A 24393-nucleotide genomic window follows, 5' to 3' on the forward strand; every position below is an offset into this window, starting at 1 on the left:
AAATAAATAAATAAAATAAAAAATAAAAAATACAAGATGGATACCAGAGAACAGAACGCAATGTCCCAGATGCTTCGGCCAGCTGGACTCCTTCCTGTGTCTTAAGCAATACTGAGTCTTGCAGGCCAGTTCCAAAATTCATATCAGAGCTTTCAAGTTTCACACTGCTCATGGCTGGGACTGTGTGTCATTTGTTGTCAGATGCATTTTTAACTGTGTTTCATTGCCAGGAAGAAAAGTTCATCCAAACGTTAGCATTATTTTCACATGCTGCAATTTTGACTGGCTGTCTTAAAGATCTGCCCATGCTGAGTAAAAATGGAATGAGGACTGCTGGCCCTCTCCCTCACCCACGTTCTAAGAGACATCTTAATTAAGACAGGGAAACATTTTTAAGAAGAGCTCTGTAATCAAGATCTGTGCTGCTGTTGTGATTTAAAAGTTTTATTAAGCCATTTGTAGCTGCAGAGGAAGCTGTGAAATCTGATAAATATCTCCCAGTGATGTGAGTTCAGTCATTGAGGTGAAGAGTTGGTAATAATTCTTCATTTATTGTAACAAGGTTTTGGTTAACAGTGCAAATGAATGTTTTTCAAATCTTTTTTTTAACATATGTTATCATATTTGTAATGTCCAAATTAATCAACAAATCTTTGTGACTTCAGAGGAATAACATCCCAACTTGGGAGTCGTGATCATCTGAGGAGCACATAGCTGCAGGAACATGCAAATCTTTGAATTGTTGATCATCTGGTTGGATCAGATTATTAATCAGATTATGGACACATTTGCTTTGAGCCCTTAAATGTCTAAAAGCTGAAGAGCTGAAAATAGCTAAAACTCAAGGAGCTGATTTATTGGAACAAATTAAAGCTAATTTTAAATGACCTGGAGGCAGGTATGTTTTCCTAAAATATTACTGTGTTCTTTAGCGTGATACAAATAAGCTGATGTTTTAGGCTTTATTTGCATTGAAGTTCACGAATTTAGGTGTTGTACTTTGTATTTCCTGTTGATTGGCTATTTTTTCTATATTGTTTTGTGTATTTGTGTGTGTGTTAAGTGTCTGTGAAACTACTGTGGATTTGTACAGTCTTAGGAAACAGGTTCATGATTTACCAAATTGAACAAAAATGTATCAAAATAACAACAAAAACTAAAAAAAATAATCATCCAGCCTCTCAACACTCCATCTCTGGTTCTTCTTTTATCATCTACATGTACAGATCTAACTAATGATCTGCTGTTTAAAGGAAATAATGTTTCCAGATGTTTCCATGTGTGCACATTTATAATTATCTTATGCAAATTATTTTGAAGGCCCAGGAGGATGCAGAGAAGCTGCGTTCAGTAGTGATGCCTATGGAACACGAGATCGCAGCCCTGAAGGCCAAACTGGCCACAGCCGAGGAGAAGGTGAAGGAGTTGGAGGCCTCGAAGGTTAGTCAGCAAGAAATTGATGCTTTTGCGTTTTGTTTTTGTTTTTTGTTTTTATTTAAATAGGTTTCAGTCCCCCATAAAGGGGAGAATCACAAAAATTGTAATAAAGACATTAATAACTGTTTATTTTTAAGCTGTGAAATAATTTCTAAATAACTTTTAGGGGGGGAAAAAGCACAGACTTTGGTTTGGTAAGATAACGGATAATTGTTGCTTTAAGTAAACTCTGCATGTGCTTAGCTGGACATCTTATTAAGCACTCTGTAAGTGAATTTAATTTGAAATGGCTCATTATGTCATAAGCACAGCTTGCTTTTTAAACCAGTTTATCTTCAGTATTCAGTATTGAGAGTGTTCCTCACTGTTTTCAATACTGGCCAGTTGATTAATCGATTGAGCGTTTTTGTTCTCACTAGTCGGCAATAGAAATACTCTGTGGTTAAAAGAATCATTCATACTTTAAACCTGAGGCGTGAAAGACAGCTGTGCAAATCAGGGCGGTGCTGCAGTAAAGTGATGTAGGTCCTGAGTGGGTGTATGTCAGCTGTAACTGCTCGACCGGAGGGATGCATAACCTGCATCATCTGTAAAGCACAGATGTGTGGACGCTAATATACAAGGAAGGACGGCTACTGCTGCTGCTAGCACTGCTAATGTTGACTACCCTTGGCCAAACTATTATTATTTTTATATAAAAAACAGTCATGGACTGTGTGCGTGTGTGCTATCGTATACATGGCATCACAAATTTCAGCGACATTTAAAACACTGTTTGATTAGTGACGCTTTTGATTAATTGTCTTAATGGCTCATTTTTATGTGGGCAGTGTTTGACCTCGTCTTTTCTCAGTGTTTTCAGACTTATTGATTTTGATTGGTGTTTTCTTTCGTTTTTACCTTGGAGGGTCCCTAATTTGCACTCACGTAAAAAGTGAGATTTTTATTTAGTATACAGTAGCAAAAAGAGAAATGAAATTGTACAGCACCTGTAATAAGTACTCAGCAGTCAAAGGTGTGGAAAAACCCCCAGCAACTGCCAGTTGAAATTTTCATACACAGGGTTGGCTGTGGTTGCTGTATGACTGCTGTACTCTTACTTATCACTGGCTCTGCAGTTTCCACTGAGTCTATGGAGTATTTCAGCTTCTTATGGTCGGACGATGTAATTCCAGTTTATTTGAGCCTGTGTTATCTCCCGTTGATGCAGCTGTTGTGTCTCTGTGGCTCATCCTAGCTTTACTCTTCTCACATCTGTCACAGAAATTCAGGGAACAGAAGTTACTGATTCAGGACAAATAAAGAAAAAAGAAAAATCCCTATAGCTTTCGAAAGTGTTTGAAAGGGGGGTGAGAATGCTGAAAAACCAACATGTTTCTCACCCAGTTGAAGAAATGAAGCTCCATATCTGCTGGATATGTCCGCTGACAACAGTAGCTTCAGTTTGTAGATTTGAATTTGTTTTGACAAAATGGACTTTTTAGCTGATTTCTGGTGTTCAGCTAAAATTGTTGTAACCTTAGATTATTAGACTCTCAGCTCCTGTTTATATTCCAGGATTTTTTTTATGTGCTCTCAATCGTATAAATTATTTTTCTCGTTGTCTTTCACAGGTCAAGGAGCTCAATCACGTTCTGGAGGCTGAGAAGTCGTGTCGTACGGACCTGGAGATGTATGTCGCTGTGCTGAACACGCAGAAGTCCGTCTTGCAGGAGGATGCGGAGAAACTACGGAAGGAGCTTCATGACGGTAATTTCTTGTGGAAATTGCTTGACGAATTAAAAAAATTAGATGCTTTGTGAAGTCATATCATGCCAGCAGTCACACAACAGCTTATCTCAGAGGTCCTTGTATTGCTAAAGGCAGGGTGGCCCCCAGTCAGTAAAATGTTCTGAAAACACTTTACTAATAAAAGGCTTTCAAAAATAGTTAATTATTTTAGATTAACTTTGGAAATGTGTTTTTTTTTTCTTCTTCTTTTTTTTCATGCCTATTTTTCTGCACGCAGTGCCGCTTTAGTCGCGACTGCATCGTTAAGACAAACGTGCTTTTCTGGAAACGAGCTAAACTCCAGCAGCAAAGCACCGAATCACGATTAACCTCTCTCAAAAACAGCGCTGAATGATTTAGTCTGCTGTAATTAGTGAGCGCGCGAGTCTGGACATATCAGCTGGACAACTTAAAGGTTGCGTTAAAGAAATTCATGAACTTTACCTGGTTAAAATAATAGTTCGACTGTCTCTGTCAATGTGTTTTTATATATGTAAAACAGTAGCTGTAGCCTAATAACCTACACTCACTGGACACTTCATTAGGAACATCGTTATTTTTGGGTTGGACGCCCTTTTGTCCTCAGAACTGCCTTAATGCTTGGTGGCAGAGAGCAACACAGTGTTGGAAACACTCCTGAGAGATTTCAGTCCATATCGACATGATAGCATCACAAAGCTGCTGCATATCCAAGATGGTAATTTCTCATTCCACCACATCCCAAAGATGCTCTGTTGGATTGAGAGCTGGTGACTGTGAAGCTCATTTGAGTACAGCGAATTACTTACTTTACGTTCACTGCATTAGCACGTGTAATGGGTACAGTATGGTCAAAAAGGGATAAACATGGTCAGCAATGGTGTTTAAACGATGCTCAGAAAATATCCCCCACACCATTACACCACTAACAACCTCAACTGTTAATACAGGATGCATCCATGCCTCATGTTGTTTCCTACAAATCCTGACCCAAACATCAAAATGTCGCAGCAGAAATCGAATCTCAACAGACCAGCCAACATTCTCCCATCTTCTGGGTCCAATTTAGGTGAGGCATGTAAATTTTAACCCCAGGTTCCTCAGAGAGGCACGCAGTGGCATCTTCTGCTGCTGTAGATCATCTGCTTCAAGGCTCCAGATTTATTGTGCATTCAGAGATGCATTTCTGCATACCTTGGTTGTAACGAGTGGTTATTTGAGTTACTGTTGCCTTCCTACCAACTTGAAGCAATCTGTTTTTTGTTTTTTCCCCATATTTTTGCCCCGAGGACTACCACTCACTGGATATTCTCTGTTTTCTGCACAATTTTCTTTCAAACTAAAGATGGTCGTGTGGGAAAAATCCTAGCAGATCAGCAGTTTCTCAAGTACTCATAGCAGCCCATCTGGTTCAGAGTCACTTAAGCCAGCTTCCTTCCTTATTCTGATGCTCAGCTTCAACTTCAGCTGATCATCTTGACCATGTCCGCATGCCTACATGCATTTAATTACTACAGTGTGATTGGCTGATTGGATATTTTCATTAACAAACAGTTGAACAGGTGTACCTAATGAAGTGGCAAGTGAATATGAGTTGTTATGCTATGTCTAAAAAAATACAAACTTCCCCAGTGCTCATGTTCAGCGAGCAGTCATGTTGATGACAGAGGTGACAAAAACACTCTTAATTTTTCCTCCTTTCACCGTAAAGAACAATATTCAAAATGTTTATGAGTCATCCACTTTATAAAAAAATGATAAATAGCCTGAGATGTCCCTGGAAAAATAAACCGCAGTAATATATTTCAGCTTTTCCACATTCAGTGACTCTGCTCTAAGTATGTGCACATTACAACTGAGAGATGGAGTGGAAAAGTGGAAAACCTTCCCATGCGGAGTTTTTGGATGACTCCAATAATTTATCTTATTCATAACTTCACTGCAACTTTCACACTTAGCAAGGCCATCCAGCTGGAAGGCCAACTCTGATCCTCTTATAGGCCGGTTCTGGCCCCTGGACTGCTTGTTAGACAACCCTGATTTAGTGCTTGCAGTACAACGATGGAAACCCTGAACATGATGAAGCAGAAAGGTTTTCTAGCCAGGCTGCTCGTTGTTGTTGTTGCTTGAGAGTTATGATTACTCTCTGGTTAAAGCTGGTGCTTGGAAACGCTTGCAGAGCAAACTGTGTTGTAGCTTAAAGGTGTTCCTTTGTTTGCTTTTCACATTAATAAACGTTCACAAGCTCCTTTTACCATTGTGTTCATTTTGAACTGATGCCAGTTTGCATTTCCATTGCAAATTTGGTCTTAAATTTGATTTAAAATGCCAGTAAAAGGGTTTTAAATGTTTTGTATATGACTTCTGTATAGCTGCAGACTCCATGGAGGACGTGTGTGTGTGTGTTCATGTTTAGTCTGCAGCTCCAACTTTGTCTTTCGCCTTTCTCTCTGCTGTTTTTGACCTCAGTCTGTCACAAGCTGGAGTTGGAGCGGCAGCAGCACAACCAGCTGAAGCACACATGGCAGCGAGCTAACGACCAATTCCTGGAGTCTCACCGCCTCCTTATGAGGGACATGCAGAGGATCGAGAGCGTGCTGTCATCAGAACAGCTCCGCCAGGTGGAGGAGATGAAGAAGAAAGACCAGGTACATAACATAACCTAACAACAGTGTCAGCTCTGCAGATAGTTTAAAGAGGCTTGGCTTTCCACTTGGGAAGCATAATCGTCTTTGCAGTGGTTAGAGTTAATAGAATTATTGGGTTTATCTCCTGTGGAAGTGGGGAAAGGCCAAACAGGCCAGAAAAAGTTTCCAAGAACAAGAGTGTTCACAAACTGTAGCTCAGAGGACTGAAAAAAGCCCAAATCACAACCTTTTAAAGAAGGTCTTTTATGTGTTTCCTTATTTTCTGTTAAATATATACATTTATAAATCTGCATGCTGATGTTAAGCATGGCCAACTTTTCAAATAATGAGGCTCAGATTGCTCTAAACACTCAGTTTCAGGCAGTTTGTTTCAGAGAGAAGATAAACTGAGCGTCTGCACCAAATACCAGTACTACATCATGCAAAGCTACTCCAGTAATTAAAACATGGAACTGGGAGTGATCATAACAGTCCATCTTTAATAGTTTAGGGCAGTTTGGGTGGATGCTGATGTAAGGTTTTGAGGATGCTTTTGGTCAGGAGCTGGCTCCGACTTGCAGCTTCCACGTTTAAAATCAAGCGTCTGTTAAATGTCTCACCTCACTCTGTGCCCTTTGTCACTAAAGCAGGAATAGTCCCGATAGATCTAGAACCAGTTGCATGTGTTTCAACTAGAAAAATGGCTTTGGTGACAAAAACGTTACGCGGGCACGACGCCGCAAAGCTGCTGAGCCAACACTGTTGCGAGTTGCCGTAGGAACAAATTCACCATCATGTCTCAGATTCTGTCCACCATGACACACAAAAGCAGAAGTGGTTGTGCGCCATGACGGGCACCGTGTTGTTGAAAAAGAGGTAGTAGAGTCCACACTTTGGTAAAACTGAGCTGCTTTTGGCACCACATAAAAGACTAGCTGCGTACTGGGCTGTGGTGGTCATGTGTAGCACACTATAGGATTTAGGACTGTGCTAAGGAAACAAATATATCCTTATAACAATAAAATGTGATGATGATGTCAGTAAAACTCAGTATTATTTTATTTATTAAGGTAGAATCTAAGATTTTAAAGGAGTATCTATTTAAATGTCCACTGAGTGGGAATTTAATCGATGCAAAACAAAACGTGACCAAACATTTTGTCTCTCCATCCAAGGAGGATGACGAAAAGGAGCGCCTGAGTCAAGTGAAGGACCTGCAGGAGGACAACGGAGGAGACAACACCGAGCCTTTGGAGGACTTATTCCTCGGCCTCAGCGTCGAGGAGGTAAGAGCAGAGAGTAATCTGATACGTCCCCACTGAGCAGTCTGTAATTGGATCAGTCTGTAATATATTCGCTTTGAGCCATCTTCACATTCAAGTACCAGGTTATGTGTTGTGTCTCTATCGTTCCTAAATTGGGGAAAAATGGCAACAATATCTTCTGAGAAATATACATTTATGATTCAGTTTAATCTCAGTGTAAATATTTGATCTGATTGCACGATTTCAGTCATCCCCGTTTCTGAAAAACATGTTTACTGAGACATGCTGTAAGTCTTGTTGTAACGATGTCATGGTTTTATGCCTTCGGCCTACATCAGCTGTGCAGACACTGGAATAAGTTTGAATTTGGATTTTGTTTTGCAGTTTTCGAGAGTTGTGATATATAGTTGATCTGCTTTTGGAGAGAATCTGTTGGACGTCAGAAATTTATGATCACTGTTTAAAGTTTGAGCAGCTTGAGCTCGTTTTCCAAAGACCTGTCAGATTGTCGGGAAACTTGTCTTCGCGTTAGTAACGTTTTACACATTGCAGCCTGGCTGATCTTGAAGAAAACGGTATTAACTTTGCAGCAGAATCAGGACAGAATCGTGATAAAAATCAGCATCTGAGCCATCTTTATATTGTTGGAGCTGTCGGTGGATAAAGTGCCAGTTGACCGGTCCGTGTTGTAAGGCCGCTCAAAAATCAGACTTTAAAAATCATGATGTTGTCAATAGTCTCATGTTTTTCCAACATGATTATTTATTTACTTCCCAAACTGCTCAGCATGTGAAATGCCACATTGCTGCTGTTCAAGGAACTTAATTTTTTTTTGGTTTATTTTTAACTTGTAAAGCCGAACACAAATTTTGGAACAGGAAATGCTGGCAAAAACAAACAAAAGAGGAAGATCACACCTCTGATCATCAGGTTTCTCACTTCATCTTGCACTGGGAAACTAAACCAGTAAAACCAAACACTCACCCCCTTAAAAAGTGAATAATTAATAAGCAGCAAAGCTACAGAAGAAAAATGATTATAGCTTTATATGCACGCGAGTGATCGTCCAATGCCAACTCTCATTAAGAACGAACCAGAGAAGGAAAGCAGGTTAATAACAATGATAGAAAATGACCAGATGCTGAATATGTGGCAGACTTGGGCACATGTAACAATGAACTTTAAAAATGGCAACATTTTTACAGGGGATTTCCTTGAACTTGAGTTATTATTCAAATGAAAATGAATAAATAAATGTGGCTCAAAAGAGGTGGAGGCAGTCGGGGATCATGTTGTTTTTGCTAGCCAGCAGCCACCACGTGGAAAGGTCTTTGGGTGCGGATGTGGGCACTGAGAGGCCCACGCTGTGAGAGACTCGGGAGACTAACGCATTAACCACTGGCGTGTTACTGTAAATTGTATATTTAAAAGGTGAATTAAAAAATATTGTCTGCCCAGCTTCATCCCACTTATTAAATAAATCTGATACTATGAACGATTTTTTCCTGAGGATGCCTTTTTCCGCTTTTTCCTCCAGCCCCATGTGAACCACAGCGCCCACGGCTCTATGCACTCCTTAGACACTGATGTGGTGACGGGCAGCCCCATGGACCCTTACAAGGACAACTTGCGGCGAGTTCAGTCCACAGACAGCCTCGGTTCCTCGCTGTCCATCCAGCAGGGTCTTGGCGGCCAGAACCACAAGGCCAAATCAGCAGGCCACTTGGACGAGTCGGACTTTGGGCCCTTGGTTGGGGCCGACAGCGGGGTGACAGACAGTAGTTTTGGAGAGACTGCTTCAATCAGCTCAATCAAGCTGCCGACAAGTCACTTCCTGCTGACTAAAGACCAGGAGAAGGCGATCAAAGCCATGACCCCGGAGCAGGAGGAGACGGCGTCGCTGCTGTCCAGCATCTCTCACGCCCCAGACACCGCTTACTTACCGCCTGCCGGCTACCGGCTCGTCAGTGACAGCGAGTGGAACCTGCTACAGCAAGAGGTGCTTCACCAAGGCTTTACAACAGCTTTAATGGTCTGAGCACTGCAGGGGTCAAAGGTGGTTCAAAGGGTTTAATGGTTATGACTGGACGTAACATTTTTACAGCGCAAAAGGTTTTTACTTTGCTTTAGGATCTTTACTTCCTGACTAGTTCTTCTTTGTACCTTGACATTAGAGCAGCATATGCACGTTGTAGTGCAATTTTGAGTGTTTCTCATTTTTATTTACCAGCATTTAGAACAGAAAACACATTTTCCTCCTTTTTCTTCAAATTTTTCCCCAAAGTTGGGAAAGCTTAAAGAGGCTTAAAGTAAAATGATGGTGATAAAGAAATAAAATAAACGCTAAACACAGTGAACATGGCTGACTAAATGTAGTAATAAAACAAGAACAGCAAATATCAGATGAGTAGTGTGGCCATGTCACCTGCTTGATATATTTTTAATGGTCTTAATTAAGTTTCTTAGTCTGTTGTGGCTCAATAGTGCAGTCGTTTACACAGCCGCCTAACGAGTGAAAGATCCCTGGCAGATCCCTTTGGGCATTGAAGGCCATGTGGTGTAAAAATCTGCCAAGTCATACATGAAAGCTACCAGCCGTGAAGCGACCCCTCGTGAATAAGGGAGTAGCTGAAAACAGCTTCCGACTGAAGCATCCTGACAGATATCAGGAGATCAGCCTCCTTCTCTTAGCGCTTTCCCTCTGCGAAATCTGCAAGACTCATTTTTTCATGTTTTCAGTCATAACAAAGTCTTAATTTGTTACATCCTAGAGCTGAGCATCGTTATTGAGTATTAAGTAGTTTTTTATCACATGGGTTTCTTGTTTATCTGTCGCCAGTTGAAAAATGCTGGCAGGAAGCTCGGACGAAGGTGCGACATGTGCTCAAACTATGAGAAGCAGCTTCAGGCCATCCAAGGACAGGAGGCTGAGACGAGAGATCAGGTTCGGGTTTTTCTTTTTCATGCCATTGCTTTTTAATCACATCAAGCAGATATTTAAGGTTTGACTTGTAATGTTCATCAGAGGGGTTCTCAATTCTTACTGTCCTACAGGTAAAGAAGCTGCAGGTGATGCTACGTCAGGCCAACGATCAGCTGGAGAGGACGATGACTGAGAAGCAGAATTTGGAAGATTCAGTCAAAGCAGGAAACGAGGAAACCGCTGCTAAGGTCAGGACCACGTGTTCTCTTGGTTCTGATGTCCGTGTGGATTTAAAGACTTTAAACCCCCACTTTTTATTCCAGTGTGTCATACTCAAGTCAGAGTTGATGACATTAGAATAATTACTGTAGAAAAATCATTCGTTTGGAGTCTAATGGGATTTATTTGAGTTGCTTTTAGCTATGTTTGTTCATTCGTTGGTTAAATTTGGTGTGAGGTCTGGCGGATTATTTCTCAGAGACAAAGCCATCGGAGCAGAGATTTGTCCAGTTTCCACATTTACCACATATGCAAATAAACATAATAAAATATTCATGCCTTAACCGCTCACGTACGCGTTACTTTAATTGGATTTCCATCCAGCCATCGTCTTGGAGGCTATCCCAGCTGCCATACTCAAGAAAAATCTAAAACAGCTCAAGCAAGTTCTTCAGTTTAGTTGTCCCAGCATGGCACTGGTGCTGTGCCGAGCTTTGTAAACACACGTCGACATGCGGTGGCTGTGTGAGGTCAGCTGGAGGCAGTGCCAAAAACATAACTTTAGATTAAGTTATAATAGATTAAAAATTTCTTTCTAGCAAAAACTTCCCACTGCACAGTCTGTCTGAGCTTATTGGTAGCATTTTTCCACACTTCTTCCTCTTTGTGGTGAGCAACACTTTTAATCTCTTTCCTGTTCAAGCCAACTTTTCAGCCAGTCAGCACTCAGCGTACACGTAGCTGCTGTTTGTTTTGTGTTTTTTGTCTTTTTGAGACTTCAAAGATGACACGACGCACGCTCAATGAAGGGTAGCCATCTAGAGGGGTGAGGGGAAAGAGAAGAGAGCGTTGTGTGCTCTGCTGCACATCCAGTAAGTGGTGCAGAGGGTTGTCAGATCCACTCATTATCCACAGGCTTTCACCATAGCCACAGATGATGTCTGCTTCATCGCTCAAATTAACATCGCTGTCCACCCGAAAAAAGCCCTGAAGCCAGGTACAGTCACATGCTTGTCCAGGAAGTGTGAGTTTAGCAACATCTCCATGAAACACATCAGACACGCTGACAGTGTTAGCTCTCCATCCGTCTTACTGTAAAAGGACCCATTTTCTCAGCTAACAATGGCTGGAACAGTTTATCTTCTTATCTCCTCTTGGCTTTTCCCCGATATCTCCTCCGGAGCAACTCGGGAAGTATTCAGTAGGATCAAATCACAACAGCAGTCACTTTTAGACACTTTGTATTATAAGGTAAACACCATTTGAACCACGAGTAAACCTGCAATGTGAGAGCAAAGGGCTCTACTCAGAGGTTACAGGCTACCACTCAGAATAGTGGGAGAAAGAAAATGTATAAAAAGTAAAGCAAATTCTTAAATTAAAATTATGGATCTACTAAATAAATACGTATTAATATAAGTTAATAATATCTTCAGAAAGCAACTTTTGGAAACAGGAACTCGCCGAAGTAATTAAAAACTAGTGATGCTGATTTAGGTGATTATTATAAGAAAGACGAAAGGTCTACTGTGAACAAGGCAAATGGTGGCCTTTGGTGAAGCTAGTTATTCAAATTATTTAGTGTCACCACCAAAAATGTGGTTACTGTGTAATTATTAAGGCCGTCTTCCTCGGTGTAGTGCATTGGCTCAGTGGAAAGGAAGTTTAGTACTTCCGAACAGTAGTGTGTTGATACATGTGAGGGTGCTGGCATCTTGTGTGATAAAATGGGCACCATCTGTGTGCAGCTTTGCCTCAGCACTGCTTTGATGTTTAGATGACTTGCCACAGCGGGAGGAGAAATAACCGGCAATGAAACGGTGAAACACAGTTTTTAACAGTTTAACACCGTGCACCTGCTCAATCCAGGGCACCCATACTCACTGTTGCTGTCGCTGTAGTTGATTAATATTCATTCACAGATCCACAGAAAGTCAGTTTCATACGTGTTTGTCTGTTCATGTACAAGATCCAAAAAAGTCCTAAATTTAACTTCTGTATACCTGTAGACGCCCCGTTGACCAAATAAATCTTATACATCTGTACATCTATATGCCCAGTCCCATCAGCTCTCTCATCTGTTACCAGGGCAACAGCAGCATGGCCAGCAGTTGTGAGCCTGAAGCTTTTAGCCTCTTTATTCAATCCTGTGAGTGCGGTGACGAGAAGAACCACAACTGCATCTTTGATTTTACAACACTGAGGTGGTGGTTTACAGGTAGTTTGCAGAGCTGGCAGTTACATCTCTTAACACTTATTGCTCTCTGTATAATTTTCTTGGGTAATTTAACAGACATTACAATTATAGGGGAAATTTTTGGTATGAATCTATTGAGCCCTGAGGAACACCTCAGTCGGTCAGTGATTGACTAAATTTTTCTGCGAATAGTCGCCTCATGGTGCTGTATATTAAACAAACTCTGGGTTGTCTTTGTAGAGCTTACGATGTAACCAACGTAAGCGGCCGACATTGTAACCGGCGTTTATGCTTGTGCTGTTGCATTATATATTAATTACCCAGTGGTTACTGGCCTTTTTTTTGCCCCTCTCAGTAAGCGAGAGCCCAGCCACCTGTAAGAGGAATCTTATCCACTATCTGATTCCTTCAGTATCCATTGCTTGTGGCTACAGGTGTAACTGAATCAACTGACATCTTCGCCTTTATTCTGCTTTCTCTTCACCACAACACATCTTCATCAATGCTACACCCATCAGTCTGCTGCTTACCTGCTCCATCCCTCCCTCAACACCCTGGGGGATACTTAAACTCCTCCAGTTAAAGCAGCAACTCATCCTTTTCCCTATTCTGCCTGAGAATCATCACTGATCACATGATTGGGTAGCCTCTGCATCGAACTATGTCTGCATGCATCTAAAGAGGCGTTCGCACACATTTGAATTAAATAAGTGATAGATATGGCTTAACACTTGTTATATCGAGTGCATTTCCTTTGTTTACTTAAAACTGCAGCGTCACTGTGAACGGCACGTTTTCCAACTTTCATCCCTGCTTAATGAGTAATAACAGCCCTGCAGATATTCTGCATATTGTGGCCTCACAAACACGTTGACTGAACTAATTTCTACACTGAGATTTTCCACCCGTGTTACCAGTTAGGCTCTGTAGAAATGCAACATCCAGTATGTCCAAAACGTTTACACATCACTAGATGTCACTGGTTCAGACAAATATTCTCGCACTTTAAGAAAACATGAGAGCGGTAATGTAGAAAAGCTTTCCCAGAATCTGCTTCATTACTTAACTGTCTCTGCCCAAATGAGAAAAGGGAAGCTTTTAAGTGTCGAGTGGAGCGGATGTGATCGCCCTTCATTGTTAATATCCTCGAACACACTGTTGTTGCTAACTTGTCCACAGATGATGTGTGATAATGGATTCTTTCTTATCTAACGCTGCTGCTCTGCACACCCCAGGGTGCAGCTCAGGCCTCCAGCAAATCAGTTCAACAAACTGTGCAGTCATGCTCTCTGCACACTCATATGCACTTTTCAGAGAGTCATGAAAATGCACTGTCTGCCTTCAGTATGAAGGTGTTTTATTGGGTTTACTTCTAAAAAAATGCAGTTTGTAGGAAAGGCAGTTCTCTTGCAGAAAGTAATGGAGAAATATACTTTTTTTTCTTTGTTCTTTGAGATCTGATTGCATTTGTGCAGCCATCCTGCAGCGTACCTGAGAGCGGCATGTTGCTTCTGTGTTGCCCCTACATGAACCTCATTATTTTCTTGTTGCAGAACGTGTCACATTGACCACCAACTTAAAAAAAATAAAAATAAAGTGTGTGAATGCATTTTGTCACTTCTAAAACCAGAAGTTAATTTAGTGCAGCACTGCCCACAGCTGGCTCGAACTAGTGTACTAGTTCCTGAACCTATGATCTCACTATTTCAAGTAATTTGTGCCCTATGCAGAACTATTGCATGTCTGTGTAACTGTGGCCTGCTTGCTTTTGTCTTATTGATGGGTTGTTGTTTTTTTGTGCATGTGTGTTGTAGGTATCTGGCCTCATGCAGAGAGTCCAGGAATCAGAAACACTGCTCAGCACACTACAGCAAGCCTTCAGTGACGCTAAGAGGAACACACAGGAACAGATGGTGAGCAGCATATTCATTTGTGAGCTCTGTATCGCCTGTTCCTGCCAGCTGTGTCTGGATCTTAATATCAGCTCTGGCAAGTCTGCACATACTTAAATAAATGCTCAGATAACAGACTCTCGGTCACTTATTCGACGTGTTGCCAGACTGAATTGCACCTCAGAGGCACTAATGATTGGATTTGCATTTTTCTGCCTCTACAGAAGTAACTTCACTGTTCCTCCCACACTACAAATATTTGCTGATGTGACAGAGCTTGTGGCTAAAGAATATTTTGCTTCAGTGTCAAAAAGTTGCTCCTGTCTGCAGCAAAAGTGCACAGCTGAAGAAAATGTTATTTGCATTACTAAGTAAAATTAAAGAGTGTTAAGTCAGCACTGAATCCTAAGAAGACCCAATATTTGTCCAATCAAAAACAGTGCTAAGCTCCAAAATATTTGATTTAAAACAGTCAAAAACACAAAAATATTAAAAGTTTTAGTGTTTTTGAAGTACAGCACAACATTTATCAGTTAAACTAACCAGTTAACTACCCGATGGCTTATTTAATAACCAGTTTAATCTTGAATGATTAAGAAATGACAGCACATGAATATTATGTATTCAAGGTGTTAATTGGTCACAATTGAGCGTGACGTGTTCATTTAAACGTGACATGCAAAAGGTTGGATCAGATATAGGTGACAATCTGCCGCAAGCAGCAACAGTTTGGTGGTATTTCACATCCGCTGCACCAGCAGCTTTTATTTGTGTATTTGCAGCATTTTTTTTACTTTACTGCAAACTGTGGTCACAGTGAACTCACAAGACTGAAAACAATTACGCTTTTTCCTTTCTGGTTACATTGGTTCTGTGTATTGCTTGCTGGGAAGCTTTTACGACACTTAGGTAACAAACATGTTGTCGTTGTCTTGATTAACATGATTTATTTTCTGCTCTCTCTGTCAGCTCCACGTGCCGGCGTGTGTGTGTGAGGATGTGCAGGACACTGAGACGCTGGTGTGACTGTAAATAACAGCAGTGTGTAGAATCCCGGTGAAATTAGCACTTGCAAAGCATAACGAGCGTAATGAGCTTGTACTGTGGAAAAGCATCCATCTGACCCTCCACAGTTCACAAGAATCGCTGCTCCTCCTACAGCATCGATCAGATTTTAGAGACCTTGGCACAAATGATCACCCAAACTGTGCTCAAGATAGAATTAATTGTTGACAATACAGCCAACCAGTGACAAAAAGCCTTACCACTGTCTCTCTGCATTTCCCACCTTACAATAACCAGTGAATTATGATGGATCCTGGGCCCGTTGTCATTTATTACTGCACTTTATTCTCTCTAATAAATCCCAAATCAATAAATTTTACATTATTTGATATATTTATGGTTGATTTTATTTTATGAAGAATTGCTGAGTCTCAGACTGGTGTCGCTTTAAACATTAAGACTGACTGACTCCATGTCAGCAGATAAAATTGAAACAGTGCGTCCCTGCTCACAAATAACTAAATCCATTTTATCAAACTGGTATTTCTTAGTATAATATATTTTAATGAACTGACTCCGGATGTTAATTACGGTCTTGTTAGTTTCTTCTTTCGTTGCCCTCATAAACGCACCGTGTGTGGAGCGGAAATGACAAGAGACACAAGAAAGTAAAGTGAAATATTGTGCGAGGTGCTGACAGCATGTTATGTTACTGTCAGCGCTCTAAAAGCTTCCTGCAAGTGTTACATGAACGTGATGAGAGTGTGAGAGAAAGCATTGTCTCATCCGAGCCTGTCACTCACGTTGATTCACTTTGACCACAGTTTGCAGTTAATTAAAAAAAACATACAAAGAAAAAGTGTAGCAGGCGTAAAATATCTCCACACTGATGTCTAGTTGTTGTTAGCTCTCTGCTCTGTTAGCCCACGGTCAATGATTTCTAGGTCGGGATCAGACGCATATCCGATCCAAACCCTGAAAAGTCATTAAATCAGCCCGATGTTTTCCCATATTGCTTTTTTTTTTTTTTTTTGTAAGTAAATTTGAATAAACATGCAACATCAGTTGTCGTCCCTACCTCCGTATTTGCAGTTGAGATGCAGTTATTTAGTCTTCTATAAAGGAAATTTAAATACATCTGTCCGAATCTACATATCAGCTCCTGTACAGAGGTTTTGCAAAAAATCTCTGTGTCAATATGTGAAGTGCATTTCTAAGCAAGGTACATTTCTTCTCCGAGCTTATTGTCCAAAAGGAAAAGCAGGAAGCACCTGAAACAGAAGCATTCTCAATAATGAATGTGCCTCTGCAAGCTGCATCAGCACAGGCATCAAAGTAACTTGAAAGACTTTGCAAACAGTCTTGTCTTCGACTGATGAGAGGCATCCCCTTTGCTTTTGGTGGCTTTGATGTGCAGAAGTCGTAGCGTCATAAATTAATTTATAGAGCTACACCTAGCTGAATATTAGCTCTGCAGGGATATTTAGGTGGAGGTGGCTCTAAAAGCAGACACTGGCTTGTGAGTCACTCTTCACATGTGTTCACGGGCTGATGGTTTCATATGGCAGGAGGCGCCATAAAAAAAAAAAAAGTGACACATGACGAGAGGATTTATTCTTTGTGCTTGTTTGTTTCAGGCGGTGCTGCTGAAGTCCAGGGAGCAGGTGGCAGATGAGCTAAGTCGACTACAGAGAGATAACGAGAGTCTGCAGGGGAAGCACAGGCTGCATTTAGAACTGCAGCAGCAAGAAGACTTCCAAATGCCCACTACTGTTCAAGTACGTGCAGCCTCAGCACCATCCATAACACTTCAGTGGTACTTATTGAAATGTGTCTGAAAGGAGGCATCCAAAGACCAGTTTAAAGTCTAGATTTGTAGTTTTGTTTACTCTGAAATTATTCATGGTTATAGCTTTTATGCAGTTCTTTACACTTGGATAGACTTTAAGTAAAAAAACAAACAAACAAACAAACAAACAGTATTTCTCTGGCTCCTAAAACGAGATCACTACCATCACCTACCATCATGAGCTCTGGGTGATGACTGAAAAATGCAGGGGCAGGGGAAATGAGTTTAGTTTGAAGGGTGGCTGAACTCTCCCTTAGAGATGAGGTGAGGAGCCGGGCATTCAAGAGGGAATAGAGCCGGATGCCTGGATGCCTCATCGTGAGGTGTTTCGGGCATGTCCTACTGGGAGAGGACCCTGGAGGACAACCCAGGATTTGCTGGAGGACTAGAAGAGGAGGCCGGGATGAGAGTCTGCACTTGTGCTTAGATGGAACAACCTTATCACCTGCTCCCATTCGCTGCTGGTTTGCTGAAGACAGTTTCTGTGCAAGGAAAAGTATTGGGTTGAAATCTGAAGAGTCCAGATAGCTCGGTGAATGTTAGTTTGACTGCACTTATTAAACCAAAAGACTAAATAATTAAAACAATCCCCTCCAAAAAATTACCTTGTAAAAATCTGAGCCTGTCTTCGATAGCCCCATATGCAAGCCTTTCTGTTAAGTGCTTTTAGTGGACGATGCTTCTTAATACATCAGCAGGTTGGATGATGCTGCTTGATGTTCAAATCTAAACTTTGTGCCAGGTTTTAAGAAGACAGACTTCCTTGTATAAAGTTCCTCCACATTTACGCCGGGTTTCTCCAACTTTTAAGTAAATCATCTCCACCCAGCCTGAGCTGGTAAAGAATACAGATGATGCAGGGTTTAAATATAAAAGCACCTTCACAGCCTGCTGCTCTCGGTCAGTAGAGTCAACTGTTCATTTAAAAGCTGTCGCAGCGTGAGCAGCTCTGTCCGCTCTCACGCCACAGACAGCGATAAAAGTGACACAGACTGATCCCTGCAGTGAAGCGCTCGGCTAATTGCTTCAGTGGTAACACCTCTGTGGCTCCACCAGCTCATATTCAGTGATTAACAGCAGTGCTGCTTACTTTGAGCTGATCTGATGAGGTGGAAAAAAAGTCTGCTGCACACATAAATCTATTATACGTCCGTGGGCTGCCCTCCCGCCTCAAACACACATCTCCTCCCACACTGTTACTCTCAGCCTCACGCTGAGTTACTCTTCAGCATTACAAAAGAGAGCGGACTCATGTTTTAGCGGAGGCTGATGATCTTGTGACATTCGCAACATGTTGGTGGTTAAAACGTAATCGTTTAAATCTGCTTTGTGAGAGCCAGAACTCCTCCAGTTATAGTAGGTGTGCATTCTTTTTCAGCTACTGTTGGATACCAGAAATCGTGTTAATGTGATGGGCAATTCATTCAGTGGTTTTCCACTTCTAAATGTGCTTCTAAGCATTCATCATGATGCGAGCAGAGGCAGATTTATGCATTCAAAAGCCTCGTGGATATCCATTACTGCAATCGTTAATTTGCACTAACTACTAGTTGGATTCAGAGTCGCATCGTTTAAATATAAACGTGTCTTATCTCGTAAAAAACCTCCACAATCAGAAACATCTGTAGCACCATCCAGTCAAAAACCATTAACGGAGGGGGGCTGGGAGGAGTGACCCAATAACTGAGTGGTTTTTGAGCGCATACCCCATCAGCGCCACATCAGCTGAGTCTCCTTTTTTGACAGCTGGACGTCTAGACCGCTGCTCTGAGTCATTTAACTGCCCGTTCTCTCTCCCAGCTGTCACATAACTTGCAAATGTAAACAGTCTTAGACGTCAAGCGATGGCTTATGACCATGTACAGGTATCTGTTTTAATCATTCATGTGTGCTTGGATAAATTTGTGTTCTACAGGTGTTGTTTCGGGTACCTGTCAAATGAGAAATATGATCCAAGAAGTTCAGTAATTTCTCAGAAACCAAAACAGGCCACAGCAGTTTATAGTACTCCAAAAGAGGTTTATAAAACTTGTCATGGTGAAATAGAGTCCTTTCAAACACAATAACTCAGCAAAGTATGGTAGAAATACAGTGTTCGGGTTACAAATTGGCCCCCTAGAACAGGGCTGCCCAATCCCAGTCCTCAAGAGCTACTATCCTGCAGCTTTTAGATGCATCCCTACTCCAACACAGCTGAATCAAATGGTTTGATTACCTCTTCAGCATGCCATCATGTTTGGCAAAGGCCTGATAACAAGCCATTCATTTGATTCGGGTGTGTGGGAACAAGGATGCATCTAAAAGCTGCAGGACGGTAGCTCTCGAGGACTGGGATTGGGCACCCCTGCCCTAGAGAGTATGCCTCTGTCTGGCTACTACTGAGTAACTCCATATAAAATCAACCAAATATAAAAACAAGTTCCCATCTAACCCAATCAGAAGTGGCCCACTTTTTATACACAATAACTTTAGTTTAAGCGAAGCCATGCAGTTGGTTTCCTTCATCCTACATATATCATGTTTTACGTACATAAGAGTGACTGGAATTTTTTTTTTTCCAGCATTTTAAGCTCTCGTAACTGAATTTATACAGACGATAGCCATATTTAATATAAAGGCCGAATCAATATTGCAGAGTGTATATATATTATATTTTTAACAGCAAACTGCACTAATTTAATGTCTGTGACATGAATGGAAGTACGTACTGGTACCCTGGATATTTAAGGTTTTCTGATCATTTCCTGCAGAACAGTCGCATCACATCAGAAGAAAATGTTGTGTATACGACGGAGGTGACGGGGATGTCAACATTGGTGGTTGTAAAGTTATTCGTTGATTCTTCTTCAGGAGCTCCAGGGCCTGGTGCTGCGGTTGCGTGAGGACATGGTGGCGTTACGGACGTCGGCCGATCACATGGAGGAGAAGCTGAAGGCTGAGATCTTATTTCTGAAGGAGCAGATCCAGGCGGAGCAGTGCCTGAAGGAGAACCTGGAGGACACTCTGCAGCTGGAGATCGAGGGATGTAAGGAGGAAATAGGTGAGACTCTGAACGATCAACTTGTGTTTAAATCATTGATCAGCTATAGGGTGTGTATTTGTGTTTTAACTGCTACCTTTTTAAACGATCTTCCGTTTCTTTTTGTTTTTCCCCATTTGTCATTCAGACATCCTGGAAGGTATGATCAGCAGTTTGAACAAGCTCACTTTAGCTGCCTGCATGTGTGTGCGTTGATGACTTAGTTGGCAGACTAATGATGCAGTCAGCATTTAACATGATGCTTTCCCCTCACATGTTTTTAATGTAGTTTTCACAGGCCTAGAGACCAGTTAGCCTCTTTGTAGCAACCTCCAGTCCCCCGACTGGTTGGCAAGTGGTTGATATAGGTTGGTGATTGTGCTGGGTGGTGTACCAAAAAAACCTAAAACGGAAAACATCCACCTTCACGTAAAATTTGTGCCTGACCAAACAAAACATTTAAGAAGATGCAGCTTTTATTTTGAAGGCAAATACTCTCTGCTTAAGGTTTGCATCACACTTCTCACAATTTCACCACCGCTTGACAAGTAGTTTGCAAAGGTTTGCAGACAAGTCTGCATTTCATTCTATGCAAACTCCTTGTCACCACAACCAAAGCATTTGCAAGGAGGTTTTTGGTGGAGCACCGTGCACGTCCTATAGCAACTGCCAACAACCTCCTGCAACCACTTGCAACTGGTCTGAGGATACTAATTTTTCCCTTGTGATTTATGGTTGGTAGATGGTTGCTGACAGGTCTGCAGGCCTGTGTGACTGAGGCCTTATCTGTTTTGTTAAGCTATTTGAAAAATGTACCTTGCTGTGTGTTGACCTTGTGCACCGCCTAGTTTACTGAAACTAGGATGTCTAACCTTCAAGTGTTGTGCAACAAGTTCAATAATCTAGAAGGAATTTAAGTCAATTCAAAAGTCCCATAGGCTGTTTTGGCATTCAATTAAAAAAGTAACAAAAAACATCCAAAACGGACAAAAATCAAATCGTTCACTCAACTCTGGAAGTGTTCATTTAACATTCGCCCATAGTAAAAAACCAAAAACAACAGGTATTCAATAAATAAAACCAGTAATTAAACTTAAGCTTCACTGGCCTAGTGTTAGTTTACCGGTGTTTCGACTGCGCGACTCCGGCTCCGCATTGTCATTATTATAATAAACAAACAAAGTAACCGATTCGCCATCAAGTGGAGGCACAACGCTGAATGAATTGGCCGGGTTATTTCACACTGTCAAGCAATATGGCGTCAGTAATTAGTCAACTTCTGACAAGCACACCAACCACAGAGACCGCATCAGCCGTGACGCAGGGAAGATGCAGCAGATTGACCCGGAAGTTATGCAAAGTTCATTCCCGCCACAATAAATGGATTTCAGAAAGTGGGGTCGGATGTTACCTTGGTTACACTTAACGCCCACTCACATCTTGTGTCAGTTGATCTCAACAAGTCACATAACAGGGTGAGGCGAGATCTCACAATGGTTTCACCCGAAACCTCTGCTGATAATGCCCCACTCCCTGTTTTTCCCACACCTTGGCTCATGTGATGAGGCACATGATAAATCAACGACCCTCTCAAGGGACGGCTCCCGCTAGGGCTGAAGTGGTGAGACAGGTTTGTTGTGTTTCCACCTTTCAAGAGAAACTATTTTCTTCCTACAAAAAACGTTCACAGAGATAAAGCAGCTCTTTTTGGGAGTCACCGTTGGGAGCTGAGGGGCTCTTCTCCCTCTCAGATGTGTCTGTGCTTGTTTTGTTGTTGCACTAGGGAATGTAAACACCTTGTGTTGCTATATCTTTCATTTTACAAGATAAGCCATTAGAACTTATACATGTTATCATGAACGGGATTTCTACTTGCAGCCATAGCATTGTGATGATTTGCAGTGAGTCATAACTAACAGACCTTGAGCAAAGAGGAGAGTTATCATGAGGTACGTGCTGTGACAGGCTGTGGACAAACCTGCTGCTTTTCCTTTCATTTGATTTAATTTCGGAATACTTTACTCTGTATGCAGTTTCAGGGAATACCTCCCTTTTAAACCAGCCAACTACAGGATAAATATCTGGTAGAGCTGTCTGCACAAACTCCGGTTTCCATAAAGAGTGTATAAAGTCACGGCTTTAGAATATCTTTCATAGATGAAGGAAACAGTGCAGGAATGATAAGCACATTTAAAAAAAGCAATCATTTACTGAATGTAACGGGGTCATAAATACATTTTTATGCATTATCTCTCTCGTTTCAAAAAAGTAAAATACTGTATTTTCTGCACTATAAGGCGCACTTAAAATTCTTTAATTTTCTCAAAAATCGACAGTGCACCTTATAATCCTGTGGGCCTTATTTATAAATTCTGGTCGCGCTTACTGACCTTGAACCGATTTTATGTGGTACACAATTCAACGTTAATGAATCAGTGGTACGGAAGTGGAGGAACCAAGAAGAATAAGTTGAGTAAAGTTTGACTTATCTGACTGTTGTTTCGCTTAATGTGCCTTATAATCTGGTGCACCTTATGGTCCGAAAAATACGGTATATTTATATGACAGCTGCTTTTTCCCCCCAAGTGTGTTTTAATGGATCCTTTATCCCTTGTCATGCTTAAGTTCAGAGGTTAAGGAGATATTTAACATCTGATTTAATGCTTTAGAGCAGGGGTGCCCAATCCCGGTCCTCGAGAGCTACCGTCCTGCAGCTTTTAGATGCATCCTTGTTCCCACACACCCGAATCAAATGAATGGCCTGTTATCAGGCCTTTGCCAAACATGATGGCATGCTGAAGAGGTAATCAAACCATTTGATTCAGCTGTGTTGGAGTAGGGATGCATCTAAAAGCTGCAGGATAGTAGCTCTTGAGGACTGGGATTGGGCAGCCCTGCTTTAGAGCAAGAGACCCAGTAATATTCATGTTATTTTGTTTGCATTAGCAGCTGGTTCATGTACACATTATGAAAGGGCTCGTCGTTAATTCATTTTCTGATGACTGATAAAACTAAATGTCCTGTTTTAGTTGTAAAACCGAACTGTTTGCATTGCGCTGCTTTAGACTTCTCTCTCTGGGAGATTTTGACTGAAGAAAGTACACATTCTTTACAACGTACCAGGAGGTTTATCTCTATTTAAACACAAGTGCTTCCACTTGATGGATGATTTTTGGTGCCGGTTCTGTTGTCAGTGGCCAGTGAGTCAGTGTAGTCATTAACAGCTGGAGTGTTTCATGCTTGTGCTGTTTGTTTCTTTTAGTTGTGCGCTCGTTTGAGCTCAACACACACTGCAGCTCCGGGCAAAGCAGCTTTGTTGCATTATTCATAACTTTCAGGGGATCTCGTAATAATTCCTGAGAGAATATCCAGGCTTTGAGATTCAGATGAGCGCCGTGTGATCCTCTAATGATGTCTTCTTCCCACAGCGTCTTTCTCCAGTTTGAAGACGGAGCTGGAGCGAATAAAAGCGGAAAAGGAACAGGTACGTCTTCTGTGAAATTGTCATGCAGTGAAGGAAAAAGATTTGGATAATGTGCTTCAAATAATGCTAAAAATCAAAATACTAATGTAGATGTGGGAGAAATGCACAGGTTTTTATTTTTTCATGTACCTGCAACTCTTTTAATCTAACCTGTGTGAACGGCGAAGGTCATTCTCCTCATCCTGATAAATAAATCTGCACTGATCAATACTTGGATCAAATGACTATGATATAGAAGGGGGCACCAGCCTCCTCGCTGTTTGACTCATACTCACCAAACTCAACGTTATTTCCAGTTTTACTGGAGTAACTTGTGTAGTGAAAAAACTGTGAGAAACTCTCTTTTAACTGACCTTCCTGTTTGAGTATCTCAAACAGGAAGTAAACACAAGGGGAGCTATTAATGAGGATTGTAAGTTAAACCTCGTCACCAAAATGTAAAGAAACATTTGGTCAGTCTTCTTTTAAATAAAAAATATTAACTGATTTTAACATTTTTAATGCAAAAGCAAAATTATGACTTAAAGAAAAGCAAATCTGTGATCCCTGAAATGGCTTTTTTGTAATTCTTAATGGTTTTTCTTAAATGTTTCTATTTATTCGTAGTCGTTGCTGTTACTGTTATTATTTATTATTATTGCTGTCATTGTTTTTGTTGTTAAGGTCTTCTAACCCTAACCAAGGTCAAGGTTGCAAATTAGCTGTTGCAAAGTACATAGGACTTCTA

At 41.2% G+C, this 24393-nt stretch overlaps 1 protein-coding gene across 2 annotated transcripts in view; it reads left to right on the forward strand.

The window, feature by feature from the left end:
• The window catches only part of rabep1 (rabaptin, RAB GTPase binding effector protein 1), a 41348-nt gene that overhangs the window by 10672 nt on the left and 6283 nt on the right, over nt 1–24393 (forward strand). The window contains exons 5-16 of one of the 2 annotated variants that reach the window (XM_005725397.1): nt 1321–1440; nt 3051–3186; nt 5656–5834; nt 6989–7099; nt 8616–9077; nt 9918–10022; nt 10133–10249; nt 14232–14330; nt 16952–17092; nt 20014–20203; nt 20331–20342; nt 23611–23666. In XM_005725397.1, coding sequence (XP_005725454.1) covers nt 1321–1440; nt 3051–3186; nt 5656–5834; nt 6989–7099; nt 8616–9077; nt 9918–10022; nt 10133–10249; nt 14232–14330; nt 16952–17092; nt 20014–20203; nt 20331–20342; nt 23611–23666 — 1728 coding nt within the window. The remainder of the gene's footprint in view (nt 1–1320; nt 1441–3050; nt 3187–5655; nt 5835–6988; nt 7100–8615; nt 9078–9917; nt 10023–10132; nt 10250–14231; nt 14331–16951; nt 17093–20013; nt 20204–20330; nt 20343–23610; nt 23667–24393) is intronic. The other variant, XM_005725398.1, reaches the window with a different exon arrangement.

This window comes from Pundamilia nyererei, unplaced genomic scaffold, assembly GCF_000239375.1.
Source record: "Pundamilia nyererei isolate P.nyererei 1_Seehausen unplaced genomic scaffold, PunNye1.0 scaffold00015, whole genome shotgun sequence".
Classification (NCBI taxonomy): domain Eukaryota; kingdom Metazoa; phylum Chordata; class Actinopteri; order Cichliformes; family Cichlidae; genus Pundamilia; species Pundamilia nyererei.